The 26154-nt window shown below is 35.5% G+C and overlaps 1 protein-coding gene across 12 annotated transcripts in view; it reads right to left on the bottom strand.

The window, feature by feature from the left end:
- The window catches only part of RAPGEF6 (Rap guanine nucleotide exchange factor 6), a 234567-nt gene that overhangs the window by 121879 nt on the left and 86534 nt on the right, over window positions 1-26154 (bottom strand). For 9 of the 12 annotated variants that reach the window (XM_032299185.1, XM_032241306.1, XM_032240556.1 and 6 more), the window contains 2 exons: window positions 21301-21370; window positions 7178-7321 (listed from right to left, as the gene is read on the bottom strand). The exons of 1 other annotated variant lie outside the window; for it this stretch is intronic. In XM_032299185.1, the coding sequence (XP_032155076.1) occupies window positions 7178-7321; window positions 21301-21370 (214 nt within the window). The remainder of the gene's footprint in view (window positions 1-7177; window positions 7322-21300; window positions 21371-26154) is intronic. 2 more of the 12 variants (XM_032300644.1, XM_032242045.1) reach the window with 2 other exon arrangements.

Here is a 26154-nt window from a genome sequence, read left to right as displayed (position 1 = left end):
CTCTCTCTCTCTCTCTCTCTCTCTCTCTCTCTCTCTCTCTCTCTCTCTCCCCCTCTTTCTCCATAAAAGCAAAACACACTTGCAATAATGCCTTAAGCGGTCACACCCACGGTCAAGTAAAAGCATCCAGCCATTTTTCAGTGTATCACCACAAAGGTGGTAAGTGACGTGGTGTCCTAACAAGCACCTCTTACTGAGCTGCATTGACAAGTGCACATTAATCTCTCTAAATCTAAACAAAATATGGAGCACAGAAAGAGAATGAAGAACATGATGTAATCACAAGAGTAGCAATGAAAAAGAACTGCCTGCTACAATAGAAATGTATGAGCATAAAATGAAAAAGTAGATTGTTGTGTGTCATACTATCCTACCACACACTACACAATCCCAGAACAAAAAACTGATGGAAGGAAAATAAATAAAGAGGTCTTAGGAAAGGGAAACCCTCCGAATTAAAAACCCAAATCCATAATGCTGCTATGGAAATCCTTTCCAGGTGTTCTTTTAGGAAGGGCTGGCTGGTTCCATGTCTGTGCAGATGCTATGATGAAGAGAGGAAGACTAGCAGCTTATTCTGTTCCTGAGAATATAAAAAGCACCCTAAGCAACATAGAGAACAAGAAATAAAAAATTATGATGTACTCTACTGAGGAACTTGAGATCTAGTTAATAACACAACAAACATATAACAAACACTCATACAGTCACACTGTTTGTTATTTAAAAATATAGCAGCTGGCTGGGAGCAGAAGCTTATGTCTATGATCCCAGTGCTTTGTGAGGCCGCAGCGATTAGATTGCTTGAGCCCAGGAATTTGAGACTAGCCTGGGAAACGTAGCAAGACTCTGTCTCTACAAAAATTGAAAATAATTAGGTGTGGCAGCACATGCCTGTAGTCCTAGCTACTCAGGAGGCTAAGGCAGTCATTTGAGCCCAGGAGTTTGAGCTTACAGTGAACTATGATCCCACAACTGCACTCCACAACTTGTGCACAACTGCATTTCACAGCTTGAGTAACAGAGACCCTGTCTCAAAAACAGCTACAACAAAAATACACAGCAACAACAGGAAGGGGAAATCAAAGAGAAGGACTATAATTTCTTAACTAAAGTACACAAATACTGACAAAGATTTTTAAACCTTTGAAAAATGCCCAGAATCTGGCTCAATTATATTTCTACAAAAATGAGCACAAATGAGATCTGATATTCTAGAGACTAAAGTTAAATAAGGGCACAACTGGGGCTTGACCTTGGTGAAACCAAGCTGTTTCATGTTTATCGGTCTTGGTTTAATTTTACCATTTAACTCTACATATGTACCAATATTAAAAATTCAATTCACTACATTTGAAAATGTTTACTGTTATATGCTACTTAAAATGAAACATTTTATCAAAAACACAGGCATTTAAAGCATTCTTAAATAAGCAGTTGATTCCTTTTTTTAATCTTCAGAACAGTGCAGAATAATATGGGCACCTTTTATGCAAGTACATGTAGTATCCTATGGGACCAATGAAGAGAAGTGTACTCTATGTACAGGAAACGTCAGGAAAGGCTTCTCTAAAGAGGTCATGGATGAATGGACTCTTGGGGGCTGAACATGACTTTATCAGGAGAACATGACAGAAGCCCATTCTGGATAAAGGGAGCAAGTGGCAAGATTCAAACTGACTTACCAAAGTATAGAATTAGGTAAAGAAACCAGTAAGAGTCTTCCAGAGAAAGAGAACAGGACCAAAGGTAGGGACCTCCAAACATAATGGGACCAGAAAGCTGAAAAGGTAAACTGGGGCTAAAGAAGAAAAGGATTTATATACCATATAATCTCAAGATTTTTAATTTTTGTATCTTCTTTTTTTTTTTTTTTTTTTTTGTAGCAACGGGGTCTTGCTTTGCTGCGCAGCTTGGTTTCAAACTCCTGGCTTCAGGTGATTCTTTCACCTCTGCCTCTCAGAGTGCTAGGAATTAGGCATGAGCCACTGAATTTGGCCTCAAAACCTTTAAAAATCACACAGAGCATTGGGGGAAAAAATAAGTTACATTTTTAACATATATAATGTATTTAAAAATTAATACATGCGTTACTAGCAAAATATTTTGTATTCATTATGAAATAAATACAAAATCCCAAGAAACTTAAAAGGATAAGATAATAGTATTTCTTCCCACGTCCAGGAGATTGTTTTGGGCTAAACAAACGGCTTTGCTAACTATTACCAGACAGGCCTACAAGTGATTAATCCCAAAATCAGATTCATCATTTCTTGGCAGACATTCTCCATCTCATTTGATTGGCTTCTCGATACTCATTGTATACAATAAAGCGACTCATCAATGAATTTCACACACATTTTTTAATTACTTTTATCTTTTAAGATTGGACAAAGGAATTACCTTGTTTAAAGTGAGTGATTCTGAGGGTAAATTTTAGTTGTCTGATTGTTGTTTGTTCTAACTTCAAGCTAACTTGATTTAACTTTTCTTACCTTTATTCTCCCTTTGTTCTGATTCTTTAGCTTACTTGTTTACTTTTATTTTAATATATTTACACATTTTGGTAAGCACTTTTTACATCCAGGTATGGAATAAATAAGAGCGTTTTGTAAGCAAGAGAAACAAAGATTTTTTGAATAGTAACAGTAACAACAGCAATAGGATGCTACTATCATTACTGAATATTTTTCAGAGCACCAGACACTAGGCAGAGCCCTTTTTATATATTCTCTCACTTAATCCTTTTTTAAAACTATACATTATCTATCAACACAGACAAACAAAGGTCATACAACTTGCCCCATGTTACACAGGAGGCTAAGCAAGCTGACAGAACAGGCACTTTCATTCTCTATGGCAGGCAATATACTCTAAGGTTACAATTATAATGGTTGACATTTTCTAGGAACATCCATTCTGATGAGAGAGATATTTAAATAAACAATGACACTGCAATATGGTTTAATTATAATTATACTCAACATAATGAGTGCTTACAGGCACATAAACAAGATATTACGGAAGTGCAGATATGTACCTAACCCTTCCCAGGAAAAAAATCAGAGTCCTCCATGACATGATGTGAAATTAAGTCCTATGGCTTTTCCTAAGAGGACAAAGAATAAAAGTACATTTTAAGTAAAAGGAACAGTATATACAAGAGATGTACATAAACACATGGTTTCTTCAAGGGTCGGCTAATTTGTTCCGTATGGTCAAAAGGTAGGACATACATAGAAAACAGGTAATATATAAAGTTGGAAAAGTGAACAAAGTCCAGATTTGTGTTGTCCAACTAGGAATATGTGGTTATTTACCTGTAAATTGTGCTCAACGGCTCAATACTATGACTAGCTAGCTGCTATCAATTTCGAAGGCACAGATATAAAACATTTCCATCATAACAGAAAATTATATTAAACAGGACTGATCTAGACTATGAAGGTCCTTATATGCTAAATCACTGGAATTTTTCTGATAACTGGTGATAGGCCACGAACAGATTTAAGAGTTTAAAACAAGTTGACACTGTTAGAGCTTCACTTAGAACTGACAGAAGCAAAATAAATGGACTAGTTGGTGGCAAGGGGATAGGAGAGGATGTAGAAAACAGGGCTAATGATAGGGAAACAAGTTCAGAGAGAAGACAAAAAAAAAATTTAAATCAAATAAACAAACTGATTAAGTAGATACCTTCTGATAAAGAAATTAAACAATACTTTCCAGGTTTTATAATTTTTTGAAATCTTCTAAAGTAAATAAATACTGCTTTTACAGTGAAAGGTGGCTGGAGGAATTTGGGAGATGCTATTACAACAGTCCTATTAAGAAAAAGGTGAACACTAAAAAAATTACATGGGCAACCTGAGTGAGAAGCACAAATTCTGAAACATGTGAAAGGAAGAATCTATAATTATTGTTGACTGATTAGACTGTGAATACACACACGTTCTAAAAATTTCAATAACCACCTCCTAAGACAGGCAAACCCGGTATTACAATATCCTTATTTTTAGAGGTGAGGCACCAAAGATTTAGATGAACTGTCCTCATCATTCCGTTAGTGAAGTAAGAATTAAAGATAGATGGCTCATCTAAATACTGGACTCTTTCTACTTGGCTTGATTACTCATCCTGTCCACTAAATACTGCTCTCGATCACCCTTCTGCTATCTAAATAGCAAAGTTATATGCCTCAAAGATCAAAGCTCTAAAATTTCTGAGAATATGTGAAGATACTTAAATTTGTTGCAAACTCTAAAAATATTTGAATATTTTACAGAAGAATATGAACACACAAGTGACTAATAAGTACATGAAAAGAAGTTCAACATTGTAAGTCATCAGGGATATGTAAATTAAAATCAAAATGACATGCCACTACATAACTATTAGAATTTTTAAAAATAATAATAAAATGTAAAAATACCATGTGTTGGTAAGCATGTGGAAACTGTTATTCTCAAAGAACACAAATTATGTAGAATGCAACAGCCACATTAAATAACAATTTTGGTAGTTTCTTATAAAGTTAAGCATACATTTACCATATGACCAGTCACCCACTCCTGGGTATTAAAAGAAAAATGGAAGTAATGTATCAACAAAGATTTGTACATAAATGTTCATAGTAGCTTTATTAGCAATTCCCCAAAACTGGAACAATCCAAATATTCATAAGCAGGCAAACAGAGAAACAAATTGTGGTACATTCATACAATTAAATGCTACTCACCAATAAAAGAGGAGAAAAATACTTTTGATAGACACAACAGGGAAAGGTCTCAAAATCATTATAATGAGTGAAAGAAGCCCAACCCCCCCAAAAAAATCCATGCTATATGATGTCACTTACATAAAAGTCTAGAAAACAAAACTAATCCACAGTGACAAAAAGCAGATAAACGGTTGCTTGAGGAAGGGGATTTAGAAAGGATGAATTATACAGGGAGACGACAAAATGTTAGGGTGATGGAAGGAATCATAATCTTGACTATGGTGATGGTTTCAAAGTTTTATTATACATATGTCAAAATTGATCAAACTGCGTACTTTTAATTTCTTTTTTTTTTTTTTGAAACGGAGTCTTCTCTGTCACCCAGGTTGAAATACAATGGTGTGATCTTGGCTCAATGCAACCTCCACCTACTGGGTTCAAGTGATTCTCCTGCCTCAGACTCCTGAGTGGCTAGGATTACATGCATGTGCCACCACATCCAGCTAATTTTTGTATTTTGAGTAAAGATGGGGTTTCATCATAGTGGCCAGGCTGGTCTCGAACTCCTGACCTCAAGTGATCTGTTCCCCTTGGCACCCTAAAGTGCTGGGATTATAAACTGTGCACTTTAAATATGAGTAGTGCATGATACTTATAATATCGCAATAAAGTTATACAAAATTGTATCTCAAAAAATTGTTGCAAACTTACAGCAATACTCAAAGGAATTTTAGAGACGTTATTACTATTACAGAAGTGCTCATTCTACATTTAAAAAAAGTCACACTGGCCAGGCGTGGTGGCTCACCTATAATCCCAGCACTTTGGGAGGCCAAATCAGGTGGATCACGAGGTCAAGAGATCGAGACCATCCTGGCCTACATAGTGAAACCCTGTCTCTACTAAAAATACAAAAATTAGCTTGGTGTGGTGGTGTGTGCCTGAAATCCCAGCTACTCGGGAGGCTGAGGCAGGAGAATTGCTTTAACCCAGGAGACGGAGGCTGCAGTGAGCTGAGATTGCACCACTGCATTACAGCCTGGCGACAATTCCATATCAAAAAAAAAAAAAAGAACTGTAAACAATGTAAATAATCAAATATCAGGAAGTGAATAAATTATAGAATATTATTATAATGGAGTACTGTGTTGTCATTAGGAATAATGGAAAAAACATTTCATAGCATTCAAAGATGTTCAGTTTAGATATTTGTTTTTTAAAGTTAGAAAAATTTATATATTTAAGTTTTTAAAAGTTAGCCAAACACCTTACATATTTATCTATATGTTGAAAAGCTTTATCCAAGAATATGTGAAATGTCCTCAAATAGTTATATAACTGTGTGATGGGAACAATCTGTTTCTAATTTTTCAAAAAAAGACATGTATTACTTGCATAGTGATGTGGAAATTTACTGTACAAAAAGAGAAATAAATTGTTAAATAATAACTGTGGTTCTAGATACGATAAATTTTAGAACTATTTCACATTACTGCACTGAATCAATGCAAATAGGCAAATGTGACAAATATCAGAGCTGCCTTAAATCTATCACTTATTTCAGTACAAACAACTCTATAAATAACCTTTCTTATTCCTAACACCTAACACGGAATGAGTAAATATCTGTTTATGACAATCGAAAGAACTAAACACATCCTTGGGAATTTCACTGTAATCAACCAACCTTTTCATTATTTTAACACATGCAAACAAGAGCAAACGCTCTGTACTAATTGTTTAAATATTCTGGAAATCGTGACTCCTTTGGAAACTGGTAACTGTGAAACCTCTCCCCTAAAAAAATACCTGATTTTTTAAGATTACCCTTATTTCTTGATTTAACTGCTTTTCAGTCTAAAAAGAAGCTATTCACAAGTACAAAATTAAAGACTTCTGAAGACACAGCTTACATTTCTTTTCCTTTTTTTTTTTTTTTTTTTGAGACAGAGTTTTGCTCCTGTTGCCCAGGCTGGAGTGCAATGGTGCAATCTTGGCTCGCTACAACCTCTGCCTCCCAAGTTCAAGCAATTCTCCTGTTTCAGCCTCCCGAGTAACTGGGACTACAGGCGTGCATCACCACACTTGGATAATTTTTGTATTTTTAGTAGAGGCGGGGTTTCATCATATTGGCCAGGCTGGTCTCCAATCCTGACCTTGTGATCCGCCCACCTGGGCCTCCCAAAGCTCTGGGATTACAGGTGTGAGTCACCTCGCCCAGCCTAAGAACTTGTTTCTTTATTTAAACAACAATAAAAAAGCAAAAACAGAACTCCCACTGGTAAGAGTATTCCTAACCAATTCAACCAAACAGAAGCACTTAAAAAGATCATATATTTACCTGCCCCAAACTTTTACACACAGAGCCCAATGTGTTGATATTACCATACATATAATTTAAAGATACTATATACGAAAATTAAGGACAATTCATGAAGCGTTCCTAAACATACTCACAGAAAGATAGCTGTTAACCTCCACATCATCAGTAATGGTTTGGCGCTCTCCTTTATAGTTAATTTTCCGAAATCTTCTTCGAGATTGTCTAGCAGGAATTTCTCTTTGTAAAATACTATCTTCATTATCTTTGGCATTCTCTACCTGAAACACATGTTCATATTCCCAATTAAATATCAAAATTTTATGTATTACTGACAGTCTGTGGAGTCTTAACAGGCTCATAAAGAAGTTTCATTTACTTTTTACAAGAAACTGCCTCAAGAAAACAGTCTGAGATTAAAGGTGATGTTATCATAAAGATCTGGAGACCACAGTTTCCTTCCAGGAAACAGTCTCTCTCATGCACATAAACATACATCCTCTAGGTAAAGTCACTTACCAGAAATGAAGGCTGTTAACTACACCTACGCATTCAATAATTACAACTTCAGAGCTCCTCTTACTACAAACTGCCTGATTATGTACATATTTTACTTAGCAAACAATCATGGTTATGGTTTCAGCTAGTTGTTAACAAAATAAGAAAATGTTATGCAATATTCTTTAATTTTTATCTTAATGCATGACAATAGCCACAAGTAAGGTTGGCATCTTTTAAGTAGGAAAATAAAATGTAAAATTAACATTTGTTAGGAGTTTAAAATGGGCCAGCATGCATATATATTAAGCACTTCGTTCACACAACAGCCCTGTAAGCAAGTATTACTATCTCTACTTTCTTCTGGCAAAGAAAAATCTCAAGATATTAGTGACATTCCATTCTCACAACAGTGATACTTATTAAAGGTGAGTTGGCAACCTAGGCAACATAGCAAGACCCTATTTCTACAAGGGGAAAAAAAATTAGCCAGGCATGGTGGTGTCCACCTGTAGTACCAGCTACTTAGGAGGCTGAGGTGGGAAGATGGATTGAACCCAGGAATTCAAAGCTGCTGTGAGCTATGACTGCACAACTGCTCTCCAGCCTGGGTGACAGGACAAAAGTCCTGTCTCAAAAAAATAAAAAATAAAAAATAATTTTTTAAAGGTGAGTAGGAATATAGACCTCTCTCTCTCAACAGCTTATGCCACTGACAGAAGACTGCACTGCCTGTCCAATCACAGACTATGCCATAATTTTTTAAATGACTATTTTTATAAAGGCGTATTGACATGCTCTAATATCTACCTTTATAACTAAGCTCACATCTAATAAATAACAAATGGTGGTTTCGGTTTTCCCCTATAACTACTCTTTCTGCTAATGTCAGAGCTCTTGATATTACCAAAAATTTCCTAGGCACCCACCCAAGCACAGTGGTGGCTCCTTATCCGAGGGAGATACATTCCAAGATCCCCACTAAATGCCTGAAACTGCAGATGGTACCAAATCCTATATATGCCACATATTTTTCAATATTTACATATCTATGATAAAGTTTAATTTATAAATTAGGCACAGGAAGAGATTAAATAATAAAATACAATAATAATAACAATATACTGTAATAAAAGTTATGTGGAGGATGCAGTGGCAAATGCCTGCAGTCCCTGCTACCAGGGAAGCTGGGGCAAGAGGATCACTTGAGCCCAGGAGTTAATGTCTATCCTGGGCAACCCAGAGACCCTGTCTCTTAAAAAAAAAAAAAAAAAAAAAAGTTATAGGAATATGGTCTCTCTTTTTAACTTTTAAGTTTAGGGGTACAAGTGCAGGTTTATTATACAGGTAAACTTGTGTCATAGGGTTTGTTATGCAGATACTTCAGCACTCAGGTATTAAGCCTAGGACCTATTACAGTTATTCTTCCTGATCCTTTCCCTCCTCCCACCTCCACCCTCCCAAAGGCCCCTGTGTGTGTTGTTCCCCTCTATGTGTCCATGTGTTCTCATCATTTAGCTCCTCTCTCTTTCAAAAGTACCACAGTACTGAAAACATGGAAAGTGAAACTGTGGATATGGGGGTGTGAGAGACTACTGTATCTTATCAACATTCTCAGTACCCCTGCTTGTCTTCCAAATCTTAGGTTTGGTTCTCTCTCAGATTGCCAATTCTTTATAAATCCCTCTCATAATGCTCTTTCATTCCCATTACCACCACTCCTTTATTCAAGTCTTAATAACCTCAGTCCCAGACTACAGCAGTAGGTGATCCTGCTGCTTTAGGCATGTTCCTCTCCAATTCTATCATGCACGGTCAGACCAATCACCCAAATAATCACCATTACTAAGGTCTGCTGTTCAAATTGCCACAACAGACCTCTAATGTTTACATCAAATAAATTTTAAACTCTTACATTTGATATTCAATGGCATTATAAACTCCATCCTCAAAATAAGTTTTATCACCTTATCTTATACTTAATCCTGGAAAAGCTGCTCCCTTATTTGCTTTTCAACAAAAATTTTCATGAGATATGCAAAATTTCCTAATGATTTCTCAGAAAGAGCTGATGTCGAATGTGTTCTGTTCAGTGTGAGTTCAAAAATAAGTAGCAGCCAACTCAGTGTGACTATTCACGTGCCCCTATAAATAACTTATACTCTGCCAAGTAACTTAATTCTTCAATTTGTGTTATCATACCCATTCCGTCATATGCTATCATTAAGACACTACCTATCACAACTGCCATCTCTTCCATAATCACAAGAGACATTCCTCTTCTCAGACCTCGACTGGCTTATTGTGTATACACACCTAGACTTCTCATAAATGGGACACGTTCTCTACTGCCTTCACACCTTTACATATGCAGCTGTCACTTTTGCCTAAAAGCCCATTCCCTCTTTGCCAACATATTGGCCTCCTACCTACATCTTAGGACCTAGTTCAACCAATCTCTCCTCCACTCCAGAAAGGTATTATTACTCTTTATATAGCAGTAAGCATATCAACATCACTAATAAGATGACAAGCTCTCTAAGGCAGGAACTGTATTATGTAATATATTCACCTTTGTTCACCTGATATTCAAGATACCTGCCAAAATGGGTGTTTAATTAAATTTTCCCTTTTGCCTCAAATACATTAGGCCCTTGGAATTATGTATAAAGTCCTCAAAAGGTATGCACAAGGCCATATATCAGAAACTAACTTACCTCATTTAAGGCTCACAATAACCCTATTACATAGCTACTTTTCCTATTGTAACAGATGGTACAGATTCTCATAAAAGTAAATTCACAGGCCAGGTGTGGTGGCTCATGCCTGTAATCCCAGTACTTTGGGAGGCAAAGGCAAGTGTATTACAAGGTCAGGAGTTCAAGACCAGCCTGGTCAAGATGGTGAAACCCTGTCTCTACTAAAAACTACAAAAATTAGCCAGGCACAGTGGCAGGTGCCTATAATCCCAGTTACTCCGGATGCTGAGGCAGGAAAATTGCTAGAACCTGGGCAGCAGAGGTTGCAGTGAGCCAAGATCATGTCACTGCACTCCAGCCAGGGCAACACAGTGAGACTCCATCTCAAAAAAAAGAAAAGAAAAGAAAAAAGTTAATTCACACAAGTAGGTGAATCAGGACCCAAAACCCAAGTGTGACTAAAAAGTCCAACTTCATACTGCCCTATCCCAAAAGATAAAAGATTATCTACTTTAGGCAAAAGTCCAATATTATGAGATTCTTACATCTTTTAATACCTACCACTTACTGAGCAATGCAGAGATTTAAATTACAAACGCTTAACAGAGTAAAAATGGAAGGAAAGGCTTTCTACATTTCAAAATCTTGGGAAAAGTATCAACTTCAAGGAAAAACCTAATCATGACTTTTATTTCAGGAATAAAAAGAATTAAATGCCCTCAACAAGGTTCCCACTGAAAATAACAGAATTGTGGTATTTAAAACATTAAAGCCTGCATTAAAAACAATGTAAGATTTAAAAAAAAATAAAACCACAAAGAGAACGAAATGGCACAAAAGGTACAGAATCCAAAGGCCAAGAATGATGTAAAACCAAGAATACTTGAACTTGGGAAACCAATAAAGTCCCTGATCTACCAGACAGTTTCTGTTAAACTCTAAAGAAATGACTTTTCACTCTGATGTTTCTAGGGAGTGAGAGAGACAAGAGATGAAACAAGAGACTCTACCAAAGTTGAGGAAGCTAATAGAAACCTACTCATAAAGCTCATGCCAAACAGCTACACCCTTGTTACAAGGGTAAGCATGGCATAAGCAGAAGGGGACAGGAAGAAAACTTGCTTGGCACTGGGAGAAGGAGAGGAGGGGAAGCAACTAAACAAAAATTCCCTTCCCCTGAGAAATCAAAACCACAAGCCATCCCTCACGCAGATCTGTACTTTGAATTCGTAATACCTCAAGCACGCAAGTAAACTGAAAGACATTCAGCACTATTAATATGCAATAGCAGAAACAACAAATACAAATGCAACTTTTTTTTTTTTTTTTTTTTTTTTTTTGAGAAGGAGTTTCACTCCTGTCACCCAGGCTGGAGTGCAATGGTGCAATCTCGGCTCACTATACCTCTGCCTCCTGGGTTCAAGCTATTCTTCTGCCTCAGCCTCCAAAGTAGCTGGGATTACAGGTATGCACCACCACCCCCAGCTAATTTGTGTATTTTTAGTAGAGATGGGGTTTCATCATGTTGGTCAGGCTGATCTCGAACTCCTGACCTCAGGTAATTCACCCGCCTTGACCTCCCAAAGTGCTGGGATTACAGGCGTGCGTGAGCCACCATACCCTGCCAACAAAAATGCGACTTTAACACAAGCCTCAAAGTATTGTCGTACCTAAAGTTCCAAGACATATGAACTCATAGACAAACACACCAAAAAAAAAACACCCCAACTACATCAAAATCATGTGAGGATGTAAGACATAATTTAAAATAATGAGCCCGCCCAAAAAGCAGAATTACACTTGAAAACACTCCAATATACCGAAAATATTAGAGAATAGAAAGAAATAATTTAAAAACTTTCCACAAAAGAAAACTTGAAAATGAGCCAGAGATGATAAACAGCAGCCCAACAGGTGAGGCCTGACCAGGACAAGAAAGCCCTAAGTGCCCTCCTCCCCACTGCCAGGCTAGCAAGCAATAAGGAATAACCAATAGCAATCTATATTTGGAGGAGAGATGAGAAAATGAAGAGACCTTGCTGAAGCACAAGAGCACAGAGAAGTCCTAAAACTGAGTGGTGCAGGAACACTGAGAAAAATCTTCCAGCAAACTCAAGGACAATGTAACACTAAACAAATTTGAAACCACTGGTGCACTGAAGGTAACCGTAACAGCAACAGAATCCAAACCAAGCTCAACTCCAGTAGAAGCATGTTCATCTCTAGGCCTAAAAGCTACAACCCTATACCCAATGCCTAGCATTAAATCCAAAATTATAACTCACATAAAAAAGGAAAGGTAAAACAAAACACTGCCAAGAGACAAAGCAATCAACAGAGCAGTCTACAGAAATTAGAGTGGATCCAGATGCTAGAACTCCTAGACACAGAATTTCAATCAACTATTAATATGTTATATGTTCACTGGAAAAGGTATAGACAACACACATCGATGGAGAATTTTAGCAGACAAAAGAAAAATATAAAAGTAAAATGAAAATGTTAGAAACAAAAGACATGGTAACAGAGATCAAGAATGTCTTTGACAAGCTCATCAGGAGACTCAACACAACTGAGTTAAGATAAATGAAATTAAACATAGGACAATAAAATTACCAGAGATAAAGAGGAAAAGAGTTTTTTTTAAAAAAAAAAGAAAGAAAAATGAAGGAAGTGAATGGCATATTAAGATGCAACTAAAAAGGGAGTTCGTAAACTGGGAAGATGAATTCACAAGATTTATTCAACAAACAGCACAAAGTCGTCATCAAGAGGTGAAGAATAAGAAAGCTTAGAATAGAGGACAGATTGAAAAAAAAAAAGTTCAAGAAGGTGATATAGAACAAGACCATATTCAAGGAAAAACAAAAGAATTTTTGATACCTAAAGCAGTCCAACAAATCCAAAGCAGGATAACTGGAAACTACAACACCAAATTACAGAGAAAATATAAACAAGACTTTTAATGAAGCCAGAGAGAAAAAAAGAGATCAGGAAGGCAATTAATGTCTGACTCCTCAAAAAACAACAAATGTTTAAAAAAAAAAAAAAAAAGAATGTATTGAATGTTAATAAAAAATAGTTCTCCTAAAATTGTGTTAATGGCAAAACGATCCTCTAAGAATGAAGAAAGATAATTTTCAGACAAAAAAGAAATAAAAATACCTGAGATACTTAACACCAGAAGATCTTCAGAAAAGAATTTTTAATGGATGTACTTTAAACATAACACAAGTGTTCCCATTAGGATGATCTCATATACAAGAAAGAATTAAAAGCAAAAAATATTAAATACATGGTTAAGTAGGTACAAATAATGACTGTATAAAACAGTTTAAGGCAAAATTTATGGAATACATAAAGTTAAAATACTGGACAATAGAAATTACATTTGGATACTAGCATTAAACTCATTAAGTTTAGCTACTTATTGGCCTCAGGTGTTTTTAAGTAGATTTTTTTTTTTCTTTTTTGAGACAGAATCTCACTCTGTTTGGCCAAGCTGGAGTGCAGTGGCATGAACTCGGCTCACTGCAAACTCTGCCTCCCAGGTTCAAGTGATTCTCCTGCCTCAGCCTTTCGAGTAGCTGGGAGTACACACACATACAACACCTGGCTAATTTTTTTATTTTCAGTACAGAAGGGGTTCCACCATGTTGGCCAGGCTTGTCTTAAACCCCTGATCTCAGGTGATCTGCGCACCTCGGCCTCCCAAAGTGCTGGGATTACAGACGTGAGACACTGTGCCCAGCCTAGGTACGAATTTAAAAACCGTCAAAATCAGCACTAAAAGAAGAGCCCAAACACCATTTTTAAGAGAGTATGGTGGGGAGGAGAGGAAGGGAAAAAAAAAAAAAAAAACTTAAAGGAGGGCAAAAACAAAAAGAGGGGAAAAAGCTAGAACAAACACAAAGCACATAATGGGGTGAAAGTAAATTCAAACCTATCAGCAATCACAATGAATACAAATAGAAGAGACTTCCCAGGTAAAAATCTCACTTCAAATATAGAAAAAGAAGAAACAGGCCCCAAGTATTAAGGTTCACAGAATCCTGATACTTTTGAGAGAAGCCCAATAATTTTAAATATTTCTCTGCTTACTGGAGAAGGAAATCCCAATCTGTTTCTTGATGTCCACGCCTGCTATAAATCATTAACTTAATGAAGGTTTGTTATCCTTTTCATGGGGAAACAGTACCTACTCATTATCATCATATCTGAGCTCTATAACCACTAGGAATGGTTTAACTACTTGGATGTCACTGCTTCCAAGCTTTTGGAATGTACAACCCTAGGAAACACATCTTTTTCTTAAGGTGGAATAATCTGGTAAATACTTTTAAGAGGAAAAAATAGTCATGTGTTGATGCTGACATTTCCTATAGACATTTTAGACTGGAGTTTTTCTTTTAATTTTTTAATTTTTATTTTTAAAGGCTAGTCAAGTGAAGCAGTGGGAGTGGAGAAGGAACAAAGAAATCTGTAACTGGTTGTGATCAATTAGCTGTAAACACCACTGCACTCAGACCAGCCTAGACTGGAGTTCTTCTTAACATCTTTAATTTTATACAACTCTTATGCTAAAATAAAAATGTTGATTACTAATGACATTTATTTATGCGTTAATTATATTAAATATAATTATAAATTGTAATTATTCCAATTAAATGTATCATAATAGAACTTTTCATAATATACACATAAAAATTACCTATACATACATAATTGCTTTACATTAACAATATCAACATTACCACTAAATCCTAGTTATATTATGTTGGATACCAATATTTATATATGTATATAGGTTTATGTATATGTGTTATGTTAAATTAATTACAAATAGTTACATATAATGTGCATCTATATTACACACATACACAGCCATGTGTCACTTAATGATAAGGGTATGTTCTGAGAAATTTGCTGTTAGGCAATTTTGTCATTGTGTGAAGATCATAGAGTATACTTACACATAGACAGTATAGCCTACTACATATCTGGGCAATATAGTATGGCCTATTGCTCCTAGGCTACCAAACTGTAAAGCATATTACTGAACACTGTAGGTAATTTTAACACAATGTAAAGTATTTTTGTATCAAAATACAGAAAAGGTTCAGTAAAACCAGAGTATTATAATTTTATGGAACCACTGTCATACATGTGGTCTGTCACTACCAAAACATGGCTATGCAGTGCATGACTGTACAAAAAAACTATAAAAAGACCACTAGTAGGCTGAGCTCAGTGGGTCTGTAATCCAGCACTTTGGAAGGCTGAGGTGGGTGGATGATTTGACGTCAGGAGTTTGAGGCTGGCCTGACCAACATGGTGAAACCCCATCTCTACAAAAAATACAAAAATTAGCTGGGAGTGGTGGCATATGCATGTAATCTCAGCTACTTGGGAGGCTGAGGGAGGATAATCACTTGAACCTGGGAGGCAGAGGCTGCAGTGAGCTGAGTTCATGCCACCACACTCCAGCCTGGGCAACAGAGCAAGACTGTCTAAAAAGAGAAAGAAAAAAAGACCACTAGTAACACCAACAATGAGACAACTGGCTCCTTCTGTGCTTGGGGACATATTACCTTAGGAATGTACAAGTAAAATACTGTCTCCTAAAGTCACTAGAAATAATAATTCTTGGTGCAATTATACCAAAATTTTACATATATTAAAATCATTTATTTTTGGGGGGAAGAGTAAATTTTTCTCCTTTTGAATTGTTTGTAGAACATTAAAAGATTTGCATGGCTCCCCTAAAATTGCTCTTCTTTCTCAGGTGTCTTCTAGTTCTTCTTGCTTTTTTATTCTTTTAAATGGCACAAAAGGCAAAACACAAAATAAACACTATACCTGATGGTATATTTCGCTGTGATTTCATTAAATTCATAATGTAAACTAAAAAAAGTAATATTCTTATGATGCTAACTCCATACCTAAGAACATTGCATCGCCTTTTAGTTCAATTTTTTATTTCAGAGGGCATTTATAAACATTGTTTCTGCACATTTGTTAAGCTTAATCTTAAGTGTTTTGTCAGTTTTATAGATGGAATGATAAAAGGCTGGAGTGCAGTGTCTATTCACAGATGGGAATAGTTGGGACTACAGGCATGTGTCACAATACCCCACTTAAGTATTTTTCATACAGCTTTTATAAATGTATTCTTCTTCCCTTACATGACATATATGTTACAGATCAATTTCTTTATCCCTATTCAAAAATATGCTGAAATTAGGATGGGGATTGCACTAAATTTTAGACAAAGTTTGAGATAATTTTTACCTTAAATATATTGGCTGGGCACAGTGGTTCATGCCTGTAATCTCAGCACTTAGGGAGGCCAAGGTGGGCAGATCATAAGGTCAGGAGTTCAAGACCAGCCCGGCCAACATGGTGATACCCTGTCTCTCCTAAACTACAAAAAGTTATCTGCACATGGTGGTACGCATTTGCAGTCCCAGGTACTCAAGGGGCTGAGGAAGGGGAATTGCTGGAACCCAGGAGGTTGCAGTGAGCTGAGATCCTGCCACTGAACTCCAGCCTAGCGACAGAGCAAGACTCCATCTCAAATATAAATATATATGTCTCAACTGATTTAAAGAAGATCTAAAAACAACTTTTTATGGTTTTCTGTGTAAAGGTCTCCTACAACCTTTTTTACATTTAATCTGATGTATACAGATGGTTTTGATGCTTATAAACTCCCATTTTCTACTTGATTGTAAGTAGAGATACAATTGATTTTTGTGTATGAACATGTATCCAATGACTTTGTTGAAATGACATAAATTTCAAAAGTTCACATTTAGGTCATTTGGGGTTTTCTACATACAAATCATTTTCTACATGGCAAATCATGTCATCTGCAAATCACAGTTCTATATCCTTTTTTCAATCTCTTTTTTCCCTTGCCTAAATGCATCTCCTAGCCAATAGTTTTGGTATGGTGAGCTTTCTCCACATATTCCCAAATGTTGGGAGAAAGTTTTCAATGTTTATTACAGGGTTTCTGCAGGTAACAATTAGGTTTTGAAAGTTTCATTCTCTTCCTAGCTTAAAAGCTTTTAAAATTATCAATAAGTTTTGATTAGAGCTTTTTATGCATCTATAGAAATTATTACCTAATTTTTTTCTCTAATTATATCTATGTAGTGAATATATTTTCAGACATATTTTCAAATGCTAATCAATTTGCAAATCTGGAAATAAATTCAATTTAGTCATGTTGCTTTATTCTCTATATGTATCACTGGGATTCGACTACCTAAAATATTAAGATTTTTACATCCACTTTCATTTAAAAATACTAACCTATAATATCGCTTTTGTAAAATGCCCTTGTTAGGCTTTGTTATAAAAGTTAAAACAGGCTCATAAAATAAGGGGAAGAATTTAACCTTTGTCTATTTCCTGTTAGATGCTAAGTATAATTTCTTCTGTAAATATTTGGAAAAATTTACCAGTGAAACCACATGAGTCTGAATTTCTAAATGAAAAGGTCTGTAAATTACAGATTCACTTTCTTTTCTAGATACTGGCTTGTGCAGATCTTCTGTTTTTGTGTGTATGTACTAGTTTAGTGATTTGTGATTTTCAAGGAATCTGACTATCTAAAACTTCAAACTTACTTGCTTTAAGCTTTCCATAATATCATCTCCCTTATTAGCATTTTTAAAATGTTTGCTGGATCGTAGTAGTGTATCCTTTCTCATTCCTGATACAGACTATATGACATGTTTTGTTTTCTGATCGTCTTTGACAGGGGTTAATTTTTTTAGTCTTTTCTGAGAATCAACTTTGTCCTTTGTCAATCCTCATTATTCTAAGTTTGTTTTTATGCCTCTGATATTTATTTATTTTATTTACTTATTTTGAGACGGAGTCTCACTCTGTCGCCCAGGCTGGAGTGCAGTGGCATAATCATGGCTCAATGCACCCTCTGCCTCCTGGGTTCAAGCAATTCTCCTGCCTCAACCTCCTGAGTAGCTAGGATTACAGGCACACGCCACCATGCTCGGCTAATTTTTGTATTTTAGTAGAGATGGGGTTTCACCATGCTAGTCAGGCTGGTCTCCAACTCCTGACCTTGTGATCCACCTGTCTCGGTCTCCCAAAGTGCTGGGATTACAGACATGAGCCACCATGCCTGGCCCAGTATTTATTTTTATATTCATCTTTATTACTTCTTGGTTTGTGATTTCTACTCATAAGCTGCTCTTTAATTTCCTGACATGGATACTTAATTCACTGTTAGCCTTTCCTCTTGTCGCATTAGGGCTTTAATTTCATAACAAGAAAGACTTAAGATGAATTCTACACATTTTAATATGTCACATTTATTCATTCAAAATATTTTCGAATTTTCTAAGTAATTCTTCTTTTACAAGCGATTTAGAGCATACTTCTGAATTTCTGAAGTTGTATTTTGTTTTAGCTGTGTGTTTACAATTGGTTTTTAAATTAATTTCATGGTGGTCAGAAACTAAAATTTTAAATCCTGAAAATGTGAGACTTGCTTTATGTCCCAGGATATGATCAAATTTAAAAACCATTCTGGCCGCAGTGGCTCACGCTTGTAATCCCAGACCTCAGACTGAGGTGGGTGGATCACGAGGTCAAGAGATCGAGATCATCATGGCCAACATAGTGAAACCCCATCTCTACTGAAAATACAAAAATTAGCTGGGCATGGTGGTGCACACCTGTAGTCCCAGCTACTTGGGAGGCTGAGGTAGGAAAATTGCTTGATTGAACCTTGGAGGCAGAGGTTGCAGTGAGCTGAGATCAAGCCACTGCACTCCAGCATGGCGACACAGCAGGACTTCGTCTCAAAAACAGAAAAAAAAGAAAAAGAAGCATTCCATGTGCACTTGGAAAGTAGGCATATTCTGTTGTTGACAGGTGTAGTATTCCCTGCATGTCTCTTAGGTGAAATGTGTACATAAGATGAGATTCAAATCCTCAATATTCTTACTGATTCCTGGTGCATGTTTTGTCAGCTACTTTAGAGGTATATTAAAATCTCCTGGCCAGGAACATCAGCTCACATCTGTAATCCCAGCACTTTGGGAGGCCAAGGCAAGAGGATCACTTGAGGTCAGGAATTCAAAACCAGCCTGGCCAACATGGTGAAACCCTGTCTCTGCTAAAAATATAAAAATTAGCCAGGCGTGGCTAATATATGTTCTTGATGTGGCTTTTTAAAATGCTTGTTTTCTGAAACACTGAAGAATAAATTGGAGATATAATGCTTCCTAATCCCAAAATATGTCAACATATATCTGTTAACAATAAGGACTTTGTCTTACAGAACCACAGCATGGTTATCAAACTCAGGGAATTTGATATTATCCAATCTGCAGTCCATATTTGGATTTCATCAATTGCACCAACAATGTGACTTCTAGCTATGTCTACGATTTATCTTCTTCCTCATATGAAAATATTACATAATGTACAATAAGCACTAAAATGGGATGTATATACCACTGAAGTAAAACCAGTATTCTTCTGCATATATTATGAGAAATACGAAACACATCAACTGTAAAGTGAGAAAATCAATATTGCCTGGGGGGTTTTCTTGCCATGTTCCTCAATACATACATTTAAAAGAAAGAATTCTGAGGCTCTAATGGGAATCGCATATACTCAAGTGCTTAAAGAAAATAAATACGAATCAATACATAATTCATCCTTGAACAAACTTGAATTCAAAAAACGTTCACTGAATACTTACTATGCAAGCAGCAATCTGCAATACTGTGGGAGATACAAGTGGAATAAGACATAATATTTGCCTGTAGGAGCTTAAAATCCAGTTGTTCACATAAAATTAGGGGTAGTGAGTTAATGGTTATATAGATGATCCAGTTGAAGATGATCTTCAAATAGAAAACAAACTATCTGAAGATATCAATCTGACTATATCACCATGAAATGGAAAAGCAGCTTTGTTTTAAGCCCTTACGTTAAAATGCTTCATTAAGAATTCAATTTCTCTTCTCAACAAATCTAATCAGATGACGTGATCATCTACATGAGAACCTGTTAGGACAATGAGTCCATTCAGTATATGCTATTTTCTAGTAAGTTCATCTTAGAACAAGGTAAAAGGGAGCTGTGTTCTTGATTCTTTTAATACTTAAAACAAAACAAAACAAAAAACTACCAAACAAAAACCATAAGTTACATTAACTACTTAGCTCTTTTAAGAAAAAATAAAGAATTATTCCTTAAATACACCCTTAAATAAAACTTTATCTTAAATAATTTAAAAGTGAAAATACTAAGACCATTTCTTACTTGGATCTAATTGTATGTCTTTTTACTTTTCTCTACTTCATTCTCTCTAGTCTAGGACACAGACTATAGAATTCAAAGTTTATTGAAAAGGAAAAATTGAATGAGAAAGTAAATTGAATGAGAATGGAGAAATCACTTGAGGCTGAGCCCAGTGGCTCCTGCCTGTAATCTCAGCACTTTGTAAGCCCAAGGTAGGTGCATCACCTGAGGTCAGGAGTTGGAGACCAGCCTAGCCAACACGGTGAAATCCTCTAATAAAAAAAAAAAATACAAAAATTAGCTGGGTGTGGTGGCAGGTGCCCATAATCCCAGCTACTCAGGAGGTTGAGGCAGGAGAGCTGCTTGCAACCGGGAGGTGGAGGTTGCAGTAAGCTGAAATTGCACCACTGCACTCCAGACTGGGCAACAGGACCAAAACTCTCTTACACACACACACAAAAAAAAAATCACTTGAAAAATCATGGCCCCCTTTCAAAAGTTTTTAATTTTTAATTTTCTGGTACAAGGGGTAAAAAATGCCAAATGTGCAACATGTTATATATAAGTGCATCATGTTTGACACTTCTTGATGATCAAAAAAAGTCTGAATAGACAGAAACAGATAAACTTGATAGATGGTTCTGATGCTACTTGATAAAACCTCTAAAAGGTCATAGTAATAAAACTTCCTTAAGTGTTAAAAGCCTACTACATGTAAAGTTAAAACTGAAGCATATCAAAAACAATTCAGCATTCTTTAAAGCTCTTACCACAATCATTTCTGAAGGCTCTAATACAAGACAATCACATCCTCTTTTTCCTCCAAACTGCTTACCAAAACTATAAAAACAGAAAAACAATTTCTTTAGCAAAGGTTATAAATAAAATATATCAATATAGGAAAAAAAAACTACAAAAGAAACCCCGAGATGTTAGGCAAGAAATTCTGATCTTGTCACTTATATTAAGATTTTCTAAAAAAGAAAAAACAAAAAAACAAGAAACCTTTTTTCTTAATTGTCCCGATATAACAGATCTCAATACTGTATGAAAATTCTCTTTAAACTTCTGCCTTTAGTCTCTAAAATTAGTTATAAAAGATACCTGTTTAATCTTAAATTTTTAACATCTGTCAATATGTGTTGAACAAAGAAAAAAAATAAACCTAATAAAAACCTAATAACAGTGATAACACAATTAGCCCATGTTTTATAAAAGTAAATTATTGTAATCTTTTGGGAGTAGTATTAAGACAACCGATATTAAAAATAAAAAACCTTTAAAAATATTCACACTTGAGTAGTCTTTTGGTATCCAACTGGGATCGATTCCAGAACCCCCAAAGATACAAAAATCTACCAACGCTCAAGTGTCTAACATAAAATGGTGTAGTATTTGTATATAAGTTACATATATCCATATGCTTTAAATCATCTTGAGATTTTTAATATGCCTAATGCAGAGAAAATGCTACATAAATAGTTGTTATACTTTGTTGTTTAGGAAATCACCACATGTAAAACAAGTTTATATATGCTTACTAGAGATGCAACCATCCATTTTTTTTTCCAGGATCAGCAGTTGCTTGAATTAACGGATGTGCAACCCACAGACATGAAGTGCCAACTATACATAAAGATATGTAGTTAGATACAAAGATGACTTACTAAAACAAAGGGCTGGAGTCACAGCTGTTTGGAAAAAAACTAAAGCTGGATCAATTCTAAAAATGTATTTTTATATTCTTGGTCCGAGAAAGATTTCTCAGCATAACAAAAAAGAAAGCAACCACAGAGAAAAAGGTAAGTTTTCATTTTAAAAGATAATCTGAATTTTTTAAATGGAGAATAAAAAAAAAACCCTGTCAAATACACCAAGACACAAATGACTTACATATGAAATATGCATAGTGCACTTAAAATAATGGTACAACAACCAAAAATATCATATTTGAAAGTTTAGTGCCAGTATCAGTGACCAAAATAATTAAAGGAGGAAAAAAATTAATCATTCAAGCAAAAGATAAAATACCAAAAAAATCTAATAAAAAAGTAAGTCATTTATAAAGAAAATTATACAACCTTATTGATGGACTAGAAACAAGGCTTAAAGTAGCATAGCACATACCTTTATGGGAAGGCTCAATATTTAAAAATGTTAATTTCCCAAGTATAAGGTTCTGTACAAACAATAGTTAATAGTTCTAATCAAAATCCAAACAAAATAACTTTTGTACGTGGCCAAAAAATTATTCATGTTTTTTCTTTTTTCTTTTCCTTTTTTTTTTTTTGGAGACAGCATCTCACTCTGTGATCACCCAGGCTGCAGTACAGTGGTGCGATCACAGCTCACTTTAGCCTCAATGTCCCTGAGCTCGGGTGATCTTCCCCTATCAGTCCTGAGTAGCTTGGGCTACAGGCATGCACTACCAGGTCCGGCTAATTCTTTAAATTTTTTTGTAGAGACAGGGGTTTTTGTCATGTTGCCTACACTGGTCTTGAATTCCTGGGATCAACTAATCCACCCATGCTGGCCTCCCAATGTCCTAGGATTATAAGAGTCAGCCACTGCACCAGGCCTCACTTGTTTTTTCTTAAGCAGAAGATCTTTATCTTTTGCTTCCTGAAATTCCTATATCAACTAATACATTTAAAAAAGGAAATCTGTAAAAATTTGCTTTCATGCAAGATGGACTAACAGGGACTGGATTTACTCTCCCACCTGAGGACAAAAACAGAAGTCAAGACAAAATATATAAAACAACAATTTCAAGACACCGAAAAGAAGGCAGGACAGGGCTGTAATTCCTGAGAGAGGAAACAAAAAAACAAAGATGATTCCTGCAATATGCCATTTTACCACCTACAGGCAAGTTCTAGGCTGCAATGCAAGAATAGAGAAGCCCAACACAGCCTGAAAATTTTGCTGAGTTGCAAAGTTTTAGGGTGTGGATGACAGGGGAAAGATGCTTAGAATTTGCAACGCAGTGTTCCTGAAAAGAGGGAGTAGCAAAGAGCAAGGGACAGAGAGAATAGGATTGTGCACAAGAATGTGCATCAGCATGTGTGTGCATATATGCTTTGGAGAAAGGTCCTCCTGAGTCTCTGAGTGAGCACTGTGGATATGTGTGAACAAACCTAAGAGTCACAGTGGAAAGACGACATAATACATGGGGCACTGGGTAGGGTCCTCAGAAATGTATTTCCTTAGTAACATAATAAAATAGTACTGAAGTGTTGGACTTGCACATATACATTTAAAAGATAAACCTCAAAACAATCAAATAGATTCCAGTTAGCTAGACTGTATGTTAGAACAAAATCTAATACCACCTAAAAAGATGCACAAGTTAGAACCCAGTGACATGAAATTCACAATGACATCAATAAAGAAACAAACAACAACAACAACAACAAAAACCAGGCATCCAAAGGAACAGGAAAATATAACCGATAACCAAGAGAAAAAGCAATCAATAAAAATAGACGGAGAATTATCATAAGTATGGAAATCAACAGACAACAATATTGTAACAGCTATTTCTATGTATGTTTCATAATGTTCAAGAAAGCAAAGATAAATATGAACACAACAGAGAGTAAAACAGAAGATATAAAAAAGACCTAATGCAATATTCTATCAATTCACATACACAGACACATAAGGTCTGTTTGTTCCATTTATCAGTAATGTTAAAATTGGTGAGTAGCTTCAGTGTCAACTTGATCCACCGTTTAGTTTCCCCTTAATTTTTCACTATTAGTTTTAGCATTTTTTATCAGTATGTAGATTGAAAGTGTTATTAGGGCTATTAAAATATGCATTTGTTTTGATCATTCCTTCTGAATTTATTAGCTGGGGGGGGCACTAATATAAAGAAAAACTCTCAACTATTTGAGTTCCTGGAACTACTGTTTATATAAAGTGAATTCACTGTATATAAAGTAAAACCTATAAAAAAGCTTCAGAAATATATTAATTTATCAAGACTGAAGAATACAAACTCAATACCCAAAAATCAATTATTTTATTGTTTATTAGCAGCAATCAGAAATTAAAAAAATCCTTTGACTCCATTAAAAGTAGAAAAATGATGATTTATCAAAATACATGTAAGACTTCTACAAAGCTACAAATTTAAAAACTGAAACATTGCTGAGAAAAATTGAAGACGACCTGATTAAAAAGAGATACATCTTGTTTATGGATAAAAATGGCAATTCTCTCCAATGTGTTCTACAGATTATACAATCACAATAAACATCCCAGAGAGTTGTCTTGGAAGTCTGACATAATGACCCTAAAATTTACATGGAAATGTAAAGAGTCTAAAATAGTTAAAACAACTTTGGAAAATAAGAACAAAGTTGAAATATTTATTGTATCAGATTGTGACGTACTATTAAAGCTAGAGTACTCAAGATAATGTGATATTTAATCAACTTACAGATCAATAAAACAGAATAAAGAGAACAAAAGGAGACCCATACATATATGTTCAACTGATTTTTTGCAAAGGTACCAAAGAAATTCAATGGGGAAAGATAATCTTTCCTATAAATGGAGAACAACCAGAAGAAACAAAGGCAGCGGGGGATGAAGTTCTTAATATAACACCATAAACAAAAATTAATTACAAGTGGATGAGAGCCAGGCATAGTGGTTCACATCTGTAATCACTTTGGGAGGCAAAGGCTGGCAGACAGCTTGAGCTTAGGGAGTTTGAGACCAGCCTGGACAACATGGCAAAACCTCGTTTCTACAAAAAAATACAAAAGTTAAGACAGGCGTGATGGCACACCCCTGAAGTCCCAGTTACTCAGGAGGCTGAGGCAGGAGGATCACTTGTGCATGGGAGGTCCAGGCTGCAGTGAGTCATGAGCATGCCACTGCACTCCAGCCTGGGTGATAGAATGAGACTGTCTCAAAACAGGGGAAAAAAAAAAAAAAAAAAAAGAATCAGGAATATAAATTTAAAAATTAAAACTAGAGTAACAATAAAATTTTTGTACATGCCCTATATCAGAAAGTTCCCTTCAGTATGTCTAGTTCGTTCAAATAATTTATTCCAAATGAGTTTTAGATTTTTCTCAGATGCGCTTTTTTTCTATATTTATTGAAAGATTCGTGTGGTTTTTACCTATTATTTTATTAATACAGTATACTAGATTAATTGACTTACAAATGCCAAACCAATCTTCCATTCCTGGGATAATCTCAACTTGGTCATGATATAAAATACTTTATAAATATATACCAGGATTGTGTTTCCTGTCATTTTGTTAACAATTTCCGTATGTATATTCATGAGGAACAATAATCTGGAATTTTCTTTTCTTGAGATCTTTGCCTAGTATTGGTAGCAGTAGTACTGGACCAATAGAAATGAGCTGAGAGCATTTCCTCTACCCTTACCCTATACAAACTCTTTTGGAATATACGTAATAATGCTTCTTATGTTTGAAAACATTCAGCAGTAAAGTTATCTGGGCCTAGACTTCTCTTTGCACTCAAAGTTTCTATTTCTTTTTGAGCCTTTTTTGTAATGTATGTCTTTGCAAGATTTGCCCAATTTATTGATATGAAGTTGTCCACAAAATTCCTTTGAGTGCCAAGCATGGTTG

This window comes from Sapajus apella, unplaced genomic scaffold (genome assembly GCF_009761245.1).
Source record: "Sapajus apella isolate SASKATOON/1434 unplaced genomic scaffold, GSC_monkey_1.0 scaffold1, whole genome shotgun sequence".
In the NCBI taxonomy this organism is placed as follows: domain Eukaryota; kingdom Metazoa; phylum Chordata; class Mammalia; order Primates; family Cebidae; genus Sapajus; species Sapajus apella.
The sequence above is the reverse complement of the archived record's forward strand: the minus strand, read 5'-3'. Positions and strand labels throughout refer to the sequence as shown.